This window comes from Grus americana, chromosome 1 (genome assembly GCF_028858705.1).
Source record: "Grus americana isolate bGruAme1 chromosome 1, bGruAme1.mat, whole genome shotgun sequence".
Lineage (NCBI taxonomy): Eukaryota > Metazoa > Chordata > Aves > Gruiformes > Gruidae > Grus > Grus americana.
Window position 1 is genome coordinate 34,759,958 of NC_072852.1, and position 16,764 is coordinate 34,776,721.

At 41.3% G+C, this 16,764-nt stretch overlaps 1 protein-coding gene across 2 annotated transcripts in view; it reads left to right on the forward strand.

The window, feature by feature from the left end:
* ANO6 (anoctamin 6) overlaps positions 1–16,764 on the forward strand; it is an 81,876-nt gene that overhangs the window by 53,489 nt on the left and 11,623 nt on the right. For both annotated transcript variants that reach the window (XM_054846347.1, XM_054846356.1), the window contains exons 7-17: positions 631–746; positions 1,217–1,351; positions 2,673–2,778; positions 4,043–4,103; positions 7,422–7,567; positions 8,975–9,052; positions 10,518–10,743; positions 11,631–11,800; positions 12,365–12,462; positions 15,312–15,442; positions 16,236–16,441. In XM_054846347.1, coding sequence (XP_054702322.1) covers positions 631–746; positions 1,217–1,351; positions 2,673–2,778; positions 4,043–4,103; positions 7,422–7,567; positions 8,975–9,052; positions 10,518–10,743; positions 11,631–11,800; positions 12,365–12,462; positions 15,312–15,442; positions 16,236–16,441 — 1,473 coding nt within the window. The remainder of the gene's footprint in view (positions 1–630; positions 747–1,216; positions 1,352–2,672; positions 2,779–4,042; positions 4,104–7,421; positions 7,568–8,974; positions 9,053–10,517; positions 10,744–11,630; positions 11,801–12,364; positions 12,463–15,311; positions 15,443–16,235; positions 16,442–16,764) is intronic.

Here is a 16,764-nt window from a genome sequence, read left to right on the forward strand (position 1 = left end):
TCTGCAAATTTTGCTTGTCTTGTTGCATCACAGATATAGAATAGAAAATTCCCTCAAATAAAATAGGCTTTATTGAAATAGGTTTTTAAATAACCTAGTGAAAACCACAAGGATTATCTGCATGTGAACTCTCTTTTAAATTTAAAGCAGAGACTAGAAGACCTGGATTTATCCCTCAGTCTTTCCAGCCTTCATTCCAGTACAATACTATTTTGAAGCAAAGCATGTTAGCATGGTAAAGCTACTTAAAATCCATTTTAATTCAGTCCTGTTCTCTAATTAGAATGGATCCTTTTCTATTTTCTATTCCTAAGTGCCAAGACGCTGACATGTGCTTAGATTTCAGTTCATGATGAGTCTCTGTTATTTTCAGCTCACATATGTAAAACGTTTGTTTTAGCATTCGGTGCCTTTCTGACAACCTTCTATCCTGAATCCTGGTGCACTCCCAGAGCTGCCTTCCTGCTCCTCTTCCTGGCTTCAGTGAGACTGGGCTGAAAGGCTAGTCCAGGCTCTGGCTTCATGGCACAGCGTCTGTGGAGAGGAGAGCTGATCTGTGCTGGTTAGATTAATGGTATCTTCTTCTCAAGATTAATGCTATCTTCTTCTCATGCTCTTTCTGTTTTGCAGTCTAGTTTTAGGCACCCGTCAACCGATCCCAACTGCCCAAGTGAACGATATCTTCTCTACAGAGAATGGGCTCATCCTAAAAACATTTTCAAACTGCAGCCCCTGGATTTTGTCAGGTTGGTGTGACTGGGGCTGGACTAATGCAGAGGGAAATAGGAATTTCAGACATAACAGGTCTGGTTTTGGGGGTGTCAAAGAGACACAGCTCAGTTCTGAGGGCAGATACATACACCTGTATCAGGTCATGCATGGGGATGACACTTTGAGCTTGATTTCATGGTAAGCCAATTCATGAAAAGGCAACCACTTTAAATTTTTCTGAGAGATATGGTCTTTCTCTCTTTTTCTTTTTTTCCCCCCTTCCTATCCTCTTATAAAAGCATAAAAGTGGTGATAGAAATACCAAGCTGCAATACTTCTGCAATCCCAAAGTTTAAATCAGAGGAATATGACAATACAAGTTGGCACAAAATGTATGAAATTAAGAGCCATTTGAAACAGAAATGTGAATTTACTTGCATTTCAGAAAAAAAAAAAAAAAAACAAACCAAAACCAAACCAAAACCAAAACCTTTTCCCTCCCCAGGAAATACTATGGAGAGAAAATTGGAATCTACTTTGCTTGGCTGGGCTTTTACACTAATATGCTGATCGTGGCTGCGGTTGTAGGAGTTGGCTGTTTTCTGTATGGATGCCTGACAAGGGACAACTGCACATGGAGGTACCTGATCAAGCCTGTTTTAATATCATGTGCAGTTTTGATCAATCCCCTACAGAGGGGGAATGTACAGGGTTTGCAAGACACCGCATAATATGATAATAATGAAGGGGCCTGAGAACAACAACGGTTGTGGATTTGAAGGTGAAGGCATAAAATATGAGATAAGAAGAATAATGAAAGTTCATGGACCACTACAGTGATAGACATCTGAGAGTCTGTTATTTTATCATTTTAGTTATATTTTGCACTAGGTTCACCACATGTAGTATAGAAACACGAAGAAAAGAGTGACAATCAGAAGTCAATGCAAATTGCCATAACACGTCATTTTCACTGTGGTAATCCTTAAAGGAGATATCCAAAGACCTTGATAAAAACCCCCACATGTATTTCCTCTGTTTTGAGAGAAGAACAGAGGAAGAGCAACAGCACAGGGGGCTTCAGCTGCCTGGGATACTTTGGGAGGAGAGGCATTGCTATGACACAGATTACCTCATCAGAACAAGACAAAATTCAACTATGGCACAACAATCCGGGAAAAAACACCTTGGTCACTGTGCCAAATCGTCTACAGGCCATCACACTGTATACCCCCTTCTGGAAGGGTGTTTGTCTTTATAAAACATGCTGAAGGGCTCTTCCAGAGCTCCACTCCTGTAGCCGATTTATACCCATTTAGCCTTATGCCAGTATTATCATTTAGTTAAATAGTTCATCTTCCTCCCTGGTGTTTACCGCACTGATGTATTTACAGAGAGCAATTACATCACCTTTCAGCCTCCACCATACATACTAGGTTAGTACGTACTAGTTAGATGGCAACTGTTTTGCCATCTCTTAGGAGACAGATCTGCCCTTCCTTGAATCACCCTAGCAGCCTCCCTCTGCATGTTTTCCAGTCTGATCCTCTTTAGAAGACCACAGGGAGTAGGTAGCCATTCCGGTTCTGCAGCTATTTCTTGCTCTGGTAGCCGGTGTTCCGCTTCCTTCTCCCCTTGGACTCGCTATGATAACGCGTGCAAGCATGCAAGTGTGGGTTTCCTACTGAAGAGTGTGAGATCTTTGAAGAGTTGTTTTATTTTTAATGTGAGCGGTTTTGAGAACCACGTACAAGGGATGGAAATGATTTTCCTCCTATGTCATTCTGAGATGAGGACTAAGAATGGAAGTGGGGGGTGTGGGGGGGTGTGGGGGGGAAATCTTGAGAGCAGATCACTGGTAAATTATTTCTCAATTCCCTAAGATTGTTGCATTGTACTCATGTGTGAAAAAGGACTAAAGAATTTAGTGTTGGTGTGTGACTGACTAGTTTTGTTTTTAGCCAAGAAGTATGTGACCCCAACATAGGAGGTAATATCATAATGTGCCCTCAGTGTGATAAAGTATGTACCTACTGGAACCTCACCATCACTTGTGAATCGTCCAAGGTAACTACATTCACAGCTTATAGACTCACTATTGAACTGTAGTGGCGCTTTCTCTAGTACTACATGTAAAATGATGTTGTTCCTCCACTAATGTCCTGCAGAATTGCTAGAACTGTACAAACAGTTATTCCTTTTGATACAGCGACTGAACTTCGAAAAGTAAAAACAACAACATTAATTGCTTCAATTTGATCTAAGATGAAAAAAATTGTGGGTTTTTTTTTTAATTTCACATAGCTGCCAAATATTTTATACAGGACTAAGGTTTTTTAATTGAAAATAAACACTTTGGTTTCACTTGGGGGTAATTCTTCCTTTTTGGAAAAAAAAAAAGATTCAGTTACTAAAGTCTTGATTCATTAGCTCTGAATCAATTTTGCAAAGGAAATGGTTAAAGCAGGTTTTGACATTTCTAAATTCTGCCTCTCCTCCCCAAAGAAGTTATCTGGATCCGTGCTTTGAATTTGACTTGTGTTGTCACGGAGGAGATGGGTACAAGGGGAGGCTGAAGTTGGCCATGACAGAAGCTGTGACACAGCCATGTCCTGTTAGCCGTGACACAGCCAGGCTCTTGCTCTGAGTTCCTGTCTCCAGGAACCTCACTTTCTTTCTCCATTGCCTTGTCTCACTAGGCTAGTGTTAGCCTTTTGTCATGCCTTTCCATAGGTTCAGTCACTGCCAAAACAGCAAATTTTCAGCTATTCATCAAAAATATTTTGCCCAGCTTTAACATGTTGCTTCAGCACACTTAAAGGGTAAAAGAAATAAGAATACAGGGAAAAGGCTATGCTCGAAAGAAAAGGCAAATTGTGACCACAGAGGTATCTCATCAGGATGTGTTTTTACTAACTAGCTTGATTTGTTGTCATCCTGCTCATGAGAACCAGATGTGTCCATTGCCTTTTTGTGGCTGTATTAAAAATACTTAACTCTATACTGAGTTCCCAGACCAGAAGCACTGTTTTTCCTCTTCCTACGCAACAGATGGAAGGAACTTTGATAGCACACCGGTTTACTATCCTCTTGCTGCATATTTGGCTTATATTTTTAATTCTGGGCTTTGCATTCAATTTCCTTAATTTACTGGAGGGTGATGTACATTGACAGAAATTGAGGAAACACTATCAATAAAGATTGTTTATTAAACTACATAAAAGCTAAAAGTCAACATGTTCAGCAAGCGTCTTCTGTTCTGGGTCAGGGTAGAAGAAAAAAAAGGTCGATTATATTTTAAGCCTTTTTTTTTTCTTTTCCATTTTTCTAGAAACTCTGTATATTTGATAGCTTTGGAACACTGGTGTTTGCAGTATTTATGGGAATATGGGGTAAGTCGATTTCCACAACTGTGGTTTGTCATCTAATTTTGGCCAAGCCTCTAGCTTCAGCCAAGAAAACATGGATAAATTTGCAATGACTTCATTTTCTAGCACTCAGGAATTCATTAGTAGGTAGTTCTGTAGGAGATACGTACATTCTTGGGGACTCTTTTTTAGCATCGTAAGAAAACAAAAAATTGTGGGGCTTAAAGTTGGTCTTCAGTGTCTGTTTTGTTTCATTTGACTTGGAGAAAAGTCTGAGGGAAGTGATTAGAGCTGCCTCATGTTCACCCAACAGGAGCCAGCCACATGCTAAAGTGTATCTATCTGGCAGAGGAGCTGGGTTTTTTCCAAAGAGCTTTGGAGCTGCCTGTGCCTATTAACAGCTGTGTGACTGCGCAAGGCAACTGAAAAATAGTCATTTATTATATTTCCCGGGATTTTTTTCCTCCTGACTTTGTTCAAGAAACTGATTGTAAAAAGTGTAGTAGTTACAAGCACTAGGTTTATCTTTTAGCAGAGAAAATGTATCTGAAACCAGGATGTTTTCCATGGGTGAAACCACTTGGTGCTGTATTCAAGGGATTAGGCAAGGTTTATTTTCCCAGAAATGGTTTCATTTGTTCATATTAGCAACTTTGTTAACCAGCTTTTATTGCACTGTCTTATCCAGAAATTACCAAAATAAATTCAATGTTAGGTCTGTATACAGGATACTGTAGAGAAAATAACACATGTAACACATTGAATTCATATGTAGGCTGACAAGAATGCATAATTTGCTTTCTTTGTAAAACACATCGTATTTTTATTTTCCTGTGATGACCTAAAGTGCTTCAAAATAGCTACTGCTTTAAAGAAATATAAGATGAAACATATCATTTCAAAAAGAAGATTTCTTTCAAAATATGCACTAAAATCAAAATACCAGCAGGAAATTCTCTAAATAAGAGAAAATTAGAAGTTTGATACTAATGTAATCTTCTCCTGTCATTTGAATAGTTAATTTATTTTCAATTTGCTTTTTAATTAAAAATGTGCTTCCTGTTTTGAAGAATGGTTCCAAGAGTAATAATTACAAAATTAAGCTGCATGGTTATAGTGATGGTTGCAAAGCCTATTAGTATTCTTGTCTTCATAAGTCCACTATATAAAGAGGTGGATTGTATTACAGAAATTCAGTCAAACTTGTACTAAATCCAAATGACCCATGGTCCTGGTGCAATTCCAGCTGTAATTTCCATCTTGCTCTAATACTTTTGTAGACCTCCTGGTCCAAAACAATTAAAATAATATTAGATTTTTAGATATATTGTTGCATTGTTATCATCAATACACTTTTAATAATTGCATTTTTTTTAGTGTATTCCCTTCAAAGATCTTAAAGCACTGTAAAACACCAGGGAGTTTGGCCTCAGGAATTAGCCCTCTATACATTAATGCTCTGGACCAACACTTCTGGCACTTGTCCCATGATGGTATGACTAGATTGGCAAAGGACATGAACAAGAGGCAGCTTCCACTTCACCTGCTGCCATCACTGGATCCCCTCCCTGAACAAGATCAGTTAAACAAACAAATATTCTCCAATGGAGGCATCTTGTTTGAGTCCCTGGTGACACAGCTTCAGAGGCAGAATACCTGGTCCGTACCAACTGGCAGTGTCAAGGGACATGCGAAAGGGAACGCCACAAATTACCAATGTGAGGTGGAATTAGCACTTGGATCTCCTGACTCGGGAACATTATCTGTTTCCACTGTTAAAAAAAATGCTGGTTCAGAATAAAAGGAAAATGTGGAATCCAGCAGCAGCTCCTTCCCTGCTCTGACAGATGCAACTTGGCTGCTGGCTCATTTTAGGTAGCAGAACTTTTCTTTGTACTGGGGCTAAGGCAGCTGTCCCCGTGTTATGTGCTCTTCTTTCGCTGTTAGCAAGGAGGCCCTGTGCTTCTGGACTCCCCAGCAGCAGCTGGATTTGCAGCTGGAGCAAATCAGTGCAGCCTGGGCAGCAGTTAGAGGTTTATGGAAGACTAATCTTGCTCTGCAGGAGAAGGCAGATGTGATGCTCTGGCCCACTGCTTGGAATGGCCTTTGTGCTTCTAAGCATGAACTAGTGGAGAAATCCTTGTGAGAGAGGCCCCTGAACAATCAGGGGAGGAGGGTTTCCTGGGGTTTTGCCTGCATGCAGACGCCAAGGTCATCTCACGCCCAGCCCATGGAGTTTTCTGGGTTTAAAACACTTCACGTTGGGGTTTATTGACCACACATGATTTTGGAAAAAACCTTTAATGTTTGGACTTGTAGCTGCATGCCATTGACGTTTCATCATTGAGGATGAGGGGCCAATCTTAAGTAAAAAAAAAAACCACTTTTAGGGTTAATTACTCCCAGACAATTGGAGCGATGAGTGCAGTGACTCGCTCCTCCTGGAGGCAGTGCTGCAGAGCCACAACGCTCGTTTAATCTGAGGATGTACTGTCTTCAGCGATAAAGCATCCACGTGTACTGGGGAGCATGGTACTGGCACCCATCGTCCTGAGCTCCTCCTGGCCTTCTCAGGTGGGTCTGTCATTGCCTCTGCTGCCTGATCTACCTGCATCATGTCTCAGGCCAAGGGAATGAGTTTGGCTGGATTCATGTCTAGCCAGTACCACTTAGGCATCTGTGTACCTGGCCGCCCGGTGCTTCCAGTCGTAGGAGCACAGTCCAAGGAAACTGATGACCCAGCTCAGTGAGTTTCTAAGCTCCATGCCATGCAAAAAGAGCTGCAGCCCCTTCAGATTTGTGCTAGCAGAAGAGGAAAGATAGCTGTGTTTTAACCACTTTACCTGAACCGTCATTGGTTCTTGTAGTTTGCAAACTGATCATTTGTCCACACAAAAATTGCAGGCTGAACGAACGTGAGCTTTTCTTTGTGGCAATTTTTGGCATACTCAGTTCTTCTTTTCTACAAGTCCTGCACTCTCCAGCATTTCATCTTCACCTGTTCAACCAACTTGCTTTCTTACACATTCCGTGATAAATGTTTTCAAAAGCAGACTATCATACGAAATCCAAAGTGCTCAGATTCTAGCAGAAAGCATATTAATTTCTCTGTATTCTTTAGCATGTGCTTACAACACCATTTACCCCAGGTTTCTCTTATTTACGTACCTACATATCCAAAGCAATAATTGCATAAAGAAGTAGATCCAGCTATTTTCACGATCACATTAGCCAATAAGGGTTTTGTTCCACGTCTGTGGAAATCTCACACGTTATAGCTCAGGCGACAAGCAGCATCCAACACTCACATGGTATTGCTCACATTGTTTTTCTTCTGAACAGTTACTTTGTTTTTGGAGTTTTGGAAGCGCCGGCAGGCTGAACTGGAGTATGAATGGGACACAGTTGAGTACTTAGAGCAAGAAGAGCAAGTTCGGCCGGAATACGAAGCTCGGTGCACTCATGTGGTAATGAATGAAATCACACAGGTAAGGAATATTTTGGTAACTGGTGATGGCTACAGCAATAGACATGTTTGGACGCAATGCAAATGGTGAATCTAGACTGGAGCTGTATAAATCAGCAGTGCTCCAAGGAGAGTTGAAAAGTTGATCTGGAAATAGTAAACTTATAAAGTACAGATGCGTTGGAGGGAATTTATACCTAACTGTAAGCACCTTAAAGTAGTTGCCTGTTTGAGGAGCTTGGACTGCTGAGGTTCCTGTGTCACAAACAAACAGAAGTAGGCATCGTCCCCAGCTTAGGAGACTAAGTCTACTTTATTAAATCCTCCAAGAAATGATTCAGTGTTGCTGCCAGAGGCCAAGATCACAGCGCATTTGCTATCTTTGCCTAAGAATGCATTAGGAAAAAAGGGTGAAATAGAGGGAAAGATGTTACATTATATATCACGCCAAGACTGTTTTTTTTAACCAAAGATGTTTCTGTTTGAAACATGTATAAATAGGTATTGTTGCTAAGTGCATGCGGATGCAATTACGGTTAATAACAGCAAACTCACAAGGGCAAGGATAATCCTTATTTCAATGAAGCAGGATTCATATTTATGAGGATCTCAGTTTAGATCTCTATTTATTATACATTTTGAGTAGCTTTAGCTTCTGTAGCTCACTTCAGCTCAGCTTCATTTTTTATTATTCTCTGTCAATATATTACTCTGGCATTTATCTGATCATTTGCATTGCTTTCACATTCCATCGGCATTATACTAATGTTTATTAGAGGGCACTTGAAAAGTTTCAGAATTAACTGCCATGGTTGAAACTATCCTATATAGATCTTCTTTTATATCTTGTATAACAAAAAACCTGGTTCTGTTTAAAAGCTTATAAACCTATGCCACCTTTAATCTATAAAGCCAGAGCTAGAAAGTTCCTTTCAGACAGTTCAAAGAGTGAAGAATACGATAAAACATAATGAGGTAGGCATTTTCCTTGGGAAAGCCATCCCATTGTAACTTGAGAAATATGGAGATCAGGGACCAAAATTTTAGTGCCTGCTAATTTTAGCCAATGAGGTTTGAAAGATAATGACCTTGGACACCATGATCAGCCAAGAAGGATGAGTCCATTGAAAAGGACTGTGCACGCTGTCATAGCTGAAGTCAGTAAAAGTTGAGGACATTCAGCCTCTATGGAAGTAATTTTTATCTTAGAATGGGCAGGAAAAAAAAAAAAAGACACATGTAATCAGGCAAGACTTTTGAAATCATGAATCAATGTGAGTTTCCAGTATAACAAAGCAAGAACGGAAACAAAACCGGGGGCTTCTTTTCTTTTTTCTGCCCTCAATATCATAAAGGGTTAATTGGAGCACACAAAAAATATAAAGAAAAGATAGGGTGCATTGTTGATCTGTTTCTAAATCTTTTACAGCAAGAAGAACATGTGCCATACACTGCCTGTGGGAAGTGCATACGGATGACTTTCTGTACAAGCGCAGTCGTCTTCTGGGTAAATTCTCCTCTTATTCTTTATGAATTCACTTATTTAGTAAGTGTTGAAAACAAGATCCCCCTGAACTGAACAAAAGTTAACAATGGAACAGGTTCAGCCGGATTTCCATCTGATGCATAAAGCAAGCCGATAAGGTATGGACCCACATGAGGAAGGTAGCTCTAGTCCCGAATACTCATAAGTGTACAGTCAGTAGAAAATATGTCTCAAAATATCCTGCAGCTATAGCTTGTGAGTTATGCTTGCGAATGCGGTCCATTGGGTTTCTCCTCATTATTTTAAGATAAATGCCTTTGCTTTTGGGGAGGGGGAGTAGGGGAAAGACTGGTTAATATGCTCTCCTCCCTGCCAGTTTCTGTCCTACTTGTTCCAGCTGTTTGCTTCAATATCGTGTCTCACAGTCCTGGGCCTCTTTCAGGGTTTTTGTTTCACTTAACAGAGCAAAGCTGGGTGCTCTCTAATCTTCCAGAGCTGCTGCCTTAATTACAACTAAAACTGGAAAGCAGTCCAATCACCCGTGAAACAATATGTAACATGGTGAGCATGCCCAGAGAGGTCGCCTTGAAAAGCTCAGTGTTTTAGCATGCTGCGTGTCCTGCTCGGCTGTGGCACAAACAGCAGCTGGAAGAGACCTCATCCTAGGTGACAGGAGACAGACGGGAGATAGAGTCGTGCCTGGCAGCCCAGGAGAGCCTCAGAGTTAACGTCTGAAACGCAAAGGAAAGGATACCAGGTTGCTGTTAGGCAGGACTTCAGGTTAAAAGGTCCGGGTTTGTCATTCGTGTTACTGCACTCACTTCTTATATGCAGGGTGGGGGGCAGTTAGCAGATTCATGGCAGTTCGCAGAGGTAGTGAAAAAAAGATTCGCAGCTCTGAGGACCTAAATCTGAATAGCTAGAGAACTAGCAAGAAATAAAAGCAAGAACAGAAGCAGAAAGAGAGGAGATGGCAAGCAAGATGGGATGCATGGATCATTACTACAACTCCTGCAGATTACGTGGCTTAATATTTGTCTCTTCCTTTGAGAGGTCTGTAGTCTGTAATACTATCATGTAAAAGAGACGGTACGGCCCCCTCCGTAATCAATGCAGACTTGCTTGTACATTTGCCATCCTGCCAACGGCCCAATGTCAAAAGAGGGAGATTTCTTCCATCGCATGCCTCAAGCTGTAAGATTTGATTATGCATCTCATTATCTTCACTCACATCAGTACAAACCTTGTTATTAGTCATAAACCAGAGTACCTCTTTTCTTTCCTGCATGAAGAAAAGGCTTCTTTTACGGATTCTAAATTTATTGCTTTCTATCTTATTTGAGCATCCTCTTGCACTTATCTTACTCAATGGAATGACAAGCACACAATCAGTTTCCTTTTGCCTATTGTAAAAAGTATTTCACACTCACCTTTTCCCCAAAGCCAATGGTTCAATATTAACATCTTTCTTGCGTTTCCTTGGCAGATTCTTTTGATTATTGCTTCAGTTATCGGAATCATTGTCTACAGGCTCTCGGTTTTCCTGGTGTTTTCTGCAACGTTGCCACAGCACATTAGTGGAACGGAGGCGATCCGCAAGTACCTGACTCCGCAGACGGCCACTTCAGTAACTGCTTCGCTCATCAGCTTTATAGTCATTATGGTTCTCAATGTCATCTACGAAAAAGTGGCAATCCTGATTACTGACTTCGGTATGCCGCTGCTGTACCTCAGATGATAGAAACTTGGGGTAAAATAACAAGAAAAAAATAGCATTTATATGTATAATAAGAATTCAAATAAATTAACACCTGTACCACATATTTCAGAGTTTTCCCACAAATCACACGATACCACCTAGAAATTTTCAAATACCGATTTTCTCAATATCAAAAGAATATGATATTCAGCTCTTTGCCTGAAACCCCCTCGTATAGCCAGCATGAAAGATCAATTGTTTACAGTTTTGTGTTTGTGAAACAGACAAAGCAAAGAAAATTACTGTAATAACCAAGCTTCATGAAAACAGATCAGTAACGCATAACACATTCAATTACATTAGCTTTTGTTTATGGGGAAAATAGCTATTTACTTGTAAATAAATGAAATAAGGTCACTGTTCCAAAGCTAGATACCATTCCCATGTTATTAAATAGATAAACAGTCACAAATATTATTATTCTTTATATCCAGGCCATCAACATTAAAGTAGCTATTTTAGTTTAGATGTGTGAAGTAGTGCGGTGTTTTAATATAGTTTCATTTAATACTGTTTCATCAGTTCAAAGTGTTACATTTGCATCTTTCCTGAGTGTGCTGGATTTGAGTACTTTTTTTTCCCTGAGTTATCAGAATTTTTGCTTGTTCTTTTTCTTTATTGTCAGGGACCAAGTTTTTTCCTTTTTACAACCCGTATAGTTTTAGAATTAGTATAATAGTTACACTATACATGGGCATTATGTACGGTCTAATTTATAATGCTCTCAGCCATATTAAGGAATACAAGGCATACACATACTATTCCAGCTGAGGCTCTAAAGCAGCTTGTAGGTTACTTGTAGGTCGGCTTGGTTTTTTAATTTATTTTTTTTAATTGCAGAGCTTCCAAGGACACAGACCGATTATGAAAACAGTCTGACCACAAAGATGTTCTTGTTCCAGTTCGTCAACTACTATTCTTCATGCTTCTACATAGCCTTCTTTAAGGGTAAATTTGTAGGTCACCCTGGAAATCCAGTTTATTGGCTAGGGAAGTATCGCAATGAAGAGGTAAGAATGTACGGTAGTGTTTGTTTTTAAACAGCAAGAACCATTAGTCCAGTTATTCTGTTGCAGTTAGGAGTGTATATCATAGCTGTACATATTTAACATGAGAGTTCAAAAAGTGACTGCCTCCCAAACCCTCCTTAGTAACCCCTAGCATAAAAGAATGACACAAGACCAGCTGGGCTTAGAAATGTGTGACGCATACCTAGACAAGCTTATTTTCCCATGGTCCACCAGTCTGAATTGGCACACAGGAGAAGGAGAACATTCATAGAAGCATTCCTGTTCTGCTGGGTGACCCTCACCTGGTGACAGCACGGTGCAGAGCTGCATGACTTCACTTGGTATTTCACTCATTACTGTCCTGTCAACCTATCACATGTGACCATGTGCAGCCTGGAATTGGCTTCTGCATACCTTACTGGAAAGATTTGCCTAAATAGTCTTCTTGTATTGCTTTAAGAAATGTTACCATAATAAACCAGGAATGCATTATTTTAAATGCTTCATTCATACCTGAAAAGTTATCCAACTTCAACCATTTTTCATGTCTCTCCCAATCTTCAGTGTGATCCAGGTGGATGCCTCCTCGAACTCACAACTCAGCTTGCCATCATAGTAGGAGGTAAAGCAATCTGGAACAACATTCAAGAAGTGTTTCTTCCGTAAGTTCAAACTATTAAGTAATCTGCTCTTTCACATTTGAAAGATGCTGCTTTTGCTTGATGCGTTCAGGCATTTGGTCACTACATTTGATAGGCGCGTATTGTATTCTAAAAGAATAAGACCAGTCTTTTGGGGCCTTTTTAGACAGTTTGGATATTTTTGGTCTCAGAAATCTCTGTTGTTCTGACTGATTTTAGTTCTAATCAGAAATGCTTCCTTCCTCTGCAAATCAGACTCAGTGTGTTTCAGGTTGGACATTTAAAACAGAGGCAATGGAAGCTCTGAAAATATTAAACTAAAGACTGTTGCTTAATATTGAGTAGAATGATTTGTTGTTATACATTGGGCTTTTAAAAGTCATACATAAGTTACGAATTTAACTAACTCACTTATCTTTACTGTCATATATGACATTCATAGTGCCTATACATTCTCTTTCAGTGGGGCAGATCTCTGGAAGGTCATGTTTTAATGTAAACAATAAGCTCAGTGCTAACCACGAATGCCCTCCATTTTAATTTGGATTAAGATGCTATCCAGGGGTCTGTTCCTTCTCCCGGGACTTGGTCTTTATTTTATGCTGCTCGGTGGTTGTTATATTGCCTGGAGTAGGGAACTCCCAGTTTGCTCACGCCCTCCTGAGTGCCATAAGCACCAGCCCACGGCGTTGTACTCCCTCTGACTGTGGCTCTGTCAAGCCCGCGAATTGTGCTCCTTTGCTGCACAGTGACCCCCCTTCAAAGTGTGTTGTAAATACTGTATAGGGTTGAGGCTACAGTGCTCTGCTGAGATGTGGTTCCTCCAGACGCAAATGCTACGTATACGCTACTGGTTGCAGGATTGACCTGTAGACCCATCCTTCTTTTCAACATCTTCTTTTACCTGGGGAAGGGTCCCTAGACTGAGCGTGCCTGCAGATGTCAGTTCCAGCCATAGGCAACTGACTCCTCCTTCTGTGTACAGGAAATATTCATCTGACCAGAATTTTTAATTCACTTCCCAGGGTGACAAGTAACATTTAGGTGTTGAAGCACTGAGTATCACTGCTGGATCTGGTTCTTAACTGCCCTCTCATTCTGCATCTCTGCAAGTACAAAGAGAACCATTTTCTGTTTTTCTTTGTTGATAAGACATTCGCTTCCACTCCTTTTTTTTTTTTTTAATACGGTTCTTTGACTTCTGCAAATGGTTACAGCCAATTCATCAGTTTTCTTAAATTCTCATGCAAGCCTTTCAGCTGAGAAGATCAGCCTCACCTCTATCCCTGGGAAGGTGAAGGAGCAGCTAATCCTGGAAACCATTTCCAGGCACATGAAGAAAGTCATCAGGAGTACTCAGCATGAATTCACCATGGTTGACCAACTTTCTATGATGAAATGACTGGCTCAGTAGATGAGGGGAGAGCAATGGGTATTGTCTATCTGGACTTCAGTAAGGCTGTTGACACTGTATTCGATAAAAGCCTCATAGAGAAGCTGTTGAAGCGTGCGCTGAATGAACAGTGAGGTGGACTGTAAACTTGGTGAATGGCCAGGCCCAGGGGGTGGTGATCAGAGGCATGAAGCCTCGTTGGAGGCTAGTCAGTAGAGGTGTATCCCAGGAGTCAGTACTGAGCCCCATCCTGTTTAATATCTTCATTAATGATCTGGATGATGGGGACAGAGTATACACTCATCAAATTTGCTGATGACACCAAACTGATAAGTCAGAGGGTTGTACTACCACCCAGAGGAACCTAGACAGGCTGGAGAAATGGGTTGATAAGAACCTCGTGGAATATAACAAGGGGAAGTGCGAAGTCCTGCACCTGGGGAAGAACAACCCCAGTATATGCTGGGGGCCACCCAGCTAGAAAGCAGCTTGGCAGAAAAGGGACTGGGGGTCCTGTTGGACACCAAGTTCAACACGAGCCAGCAATGTGCCCTTGCAGCAAAGAAGGCTGATGGTATCCTGGGCTGCATTAGGAGGAGTGTTGGCAGTAGGTCAAGGGATGAGGTCCTTCCCTCTCCTCAGCACTGGGGAGTCCACACCTGGAGTGCTGTATCCAGTTGTGGGCCCCTCAGTACAAGAGAGACGTGGACATACTGGAGAGAGTCCACCAAAGAGCCACAAGGATGATGAAGGGAATGGAGCATCTCACATATGAGGAGAGGCTGAGAGAGCTTGGACTGTTCAGCCTGGAGCAGAGGCGGCTCAGGGGGATCTCATCAGTGTGTACAAATATCTGAAGGGAGACAATAAAGAAGAGGGAGCCAGACTAATCTCAGTGACTAATGCCCAGTGACAGGACCAGAGGCAACGGGCACAAACTGAACCATGGCAGGTTCCCTCTGAACATAAGAAAACACCTTTGTACTGTGAGGGTGACGAAGCACTGGCACAGGTTGCCCAGGGAGGTTGTGGAGTCTCCGTCCTTGGAGATATTCAGAAGCTGTCTGGACATGGTCCTGGGCAACTGGCTCTAGCTGGCCCTGCCTGTGCAAGGAGTGGTTAGACCAAATGACCTCCAGAGCTGCCTTCCAACCTCAACCATTCTACAATTCTGTGAATTTTGTGATCAGAAGAAATTAATCTGTCTAACCACAGGCCTATATTTAACTTGATTTTTTCAATCACTATGATTCTGATATATTGCCCTTTTACACTCTTATTTATGGTTGTAAATAACTGCTTTCAGGACAAGGCAACAGAAGATTATACTCATGTTTGAAGGAAGTTTTCAGTAATTCAAGAACAACTAAATCCACTGTTCAAAGCTATAACAGCACAAATGTCAATTTTTTTCCATTTACCGAACTTTCTAGGTTATTTTACCAATGTTAGTGGTCTTTTTCTCCCTGGCTGATAGTTGGGTTAAGAATCTAATCGGAAGATACTGTGCAGCTGCTAGATCAGAAAAAGTTGTTCCACGCTGGGAACAGGACTACCACCTGCAGCCCATTGGAAAACTTGGACTGTTTTATGAGTATCTTGAAATGGGTAAGTGGCAGTTTAGTTCGGATTCGCTATCACTGCTGGATACAAACATGCTCTAAAGAAAATCTTCGTACAAGCAGTGCTTAATAAGTTTATAGACAGAGGAGACATGAATGTTTTCCAAGACAAGTTTTGATGAGCCATTATAGATAGTTTTCCAAGCTTTTATTAAGCAGCTACGCCTCAATCCAATTTGTAACTAGGAACCAGCACATGATTGTACAAGGAGAACTGCTGCTTCTTTGCCCCATCCTCTCAGAAATGCATCCAGAAGTCAGACCGCTGCCATGTTCGGGTGTTGTACAGCGGAGCCCTGTGTCAGACTGCTCTGACAGGGATCTGCAGTCACCAGTCATGGTCTCTTGGTAGCTGGAAGATCTGTGGTTTGTTGCCACCATCCATTCCGTCACAGCATTGCCAGCGTCCTCATGGCAGCACCCAGGCAGCAATAACATGATTGTTAGTTCGGGCTTTCCAGCACAGCACTGAGACAGATAGTCATTAGATTTCCAAGTCTTCATGATGAAGACATAAGAAAGGAATGGATGTTTAAATAACCTGAAGAGTTCCTCTTGGTACATTGTGACTTGTAACATTTTCCTGTCCCTCCACCTAGCAGGTTTTTTTCAGTACTATTGTGCTCCTGTCTCCTCATACATAAGATCTGCTAGGAATTCAGCTACTCTTTCCTATCTCTCTCTCCCACGGTTGGAGTATATAAAGTATATGTGCTCATATATGCTTATCTCCAGTACGTGAAAGCCTCATCAATGTATGTAACCTCTCCCTTTGACAGTTATACAGTTTGGCTTTGTCACTCTGTTTGTGGCGTCGTTCCCTCTGGCTCCTCTTCTGGCTCTTATTAACAACATGTTGGAAATCCGGCTGGATGCGTGGAAGCTGACGACCCAGTTCAGGCGCATGGTTCCACAGAAGGCACAAGACATCGGCGCCTGGCAGCCCATCATGCAAGGCATAGCCATTCTGGCGGTGGTCACCAACGTAAGTACGGGGCCAACAACCGCAAAAGGTAAAATGCTTTCACCGCAGGTGTTACATCCAAGCGGGGGAACGCCACGTGTGGCAATGGAGCACTTAAATGATCCTAAATGAATTACGAGCATCAGTCCCTTAAGACTTCAGCCCCCCTCAGTTACTTTCTAGAAGTTTTGGAAACAGTATATGGCTACCGTCTAAAATATTATATCTAAAGAAAAGAAATTTTATTTAGAGTTGCTAGAGTCTTCGGAAAAATGTTACATATGAGGACTATAGCTTACCTTTCCTAAAATCATAGTGCATAATACAGAGATCTTTTCAGACAG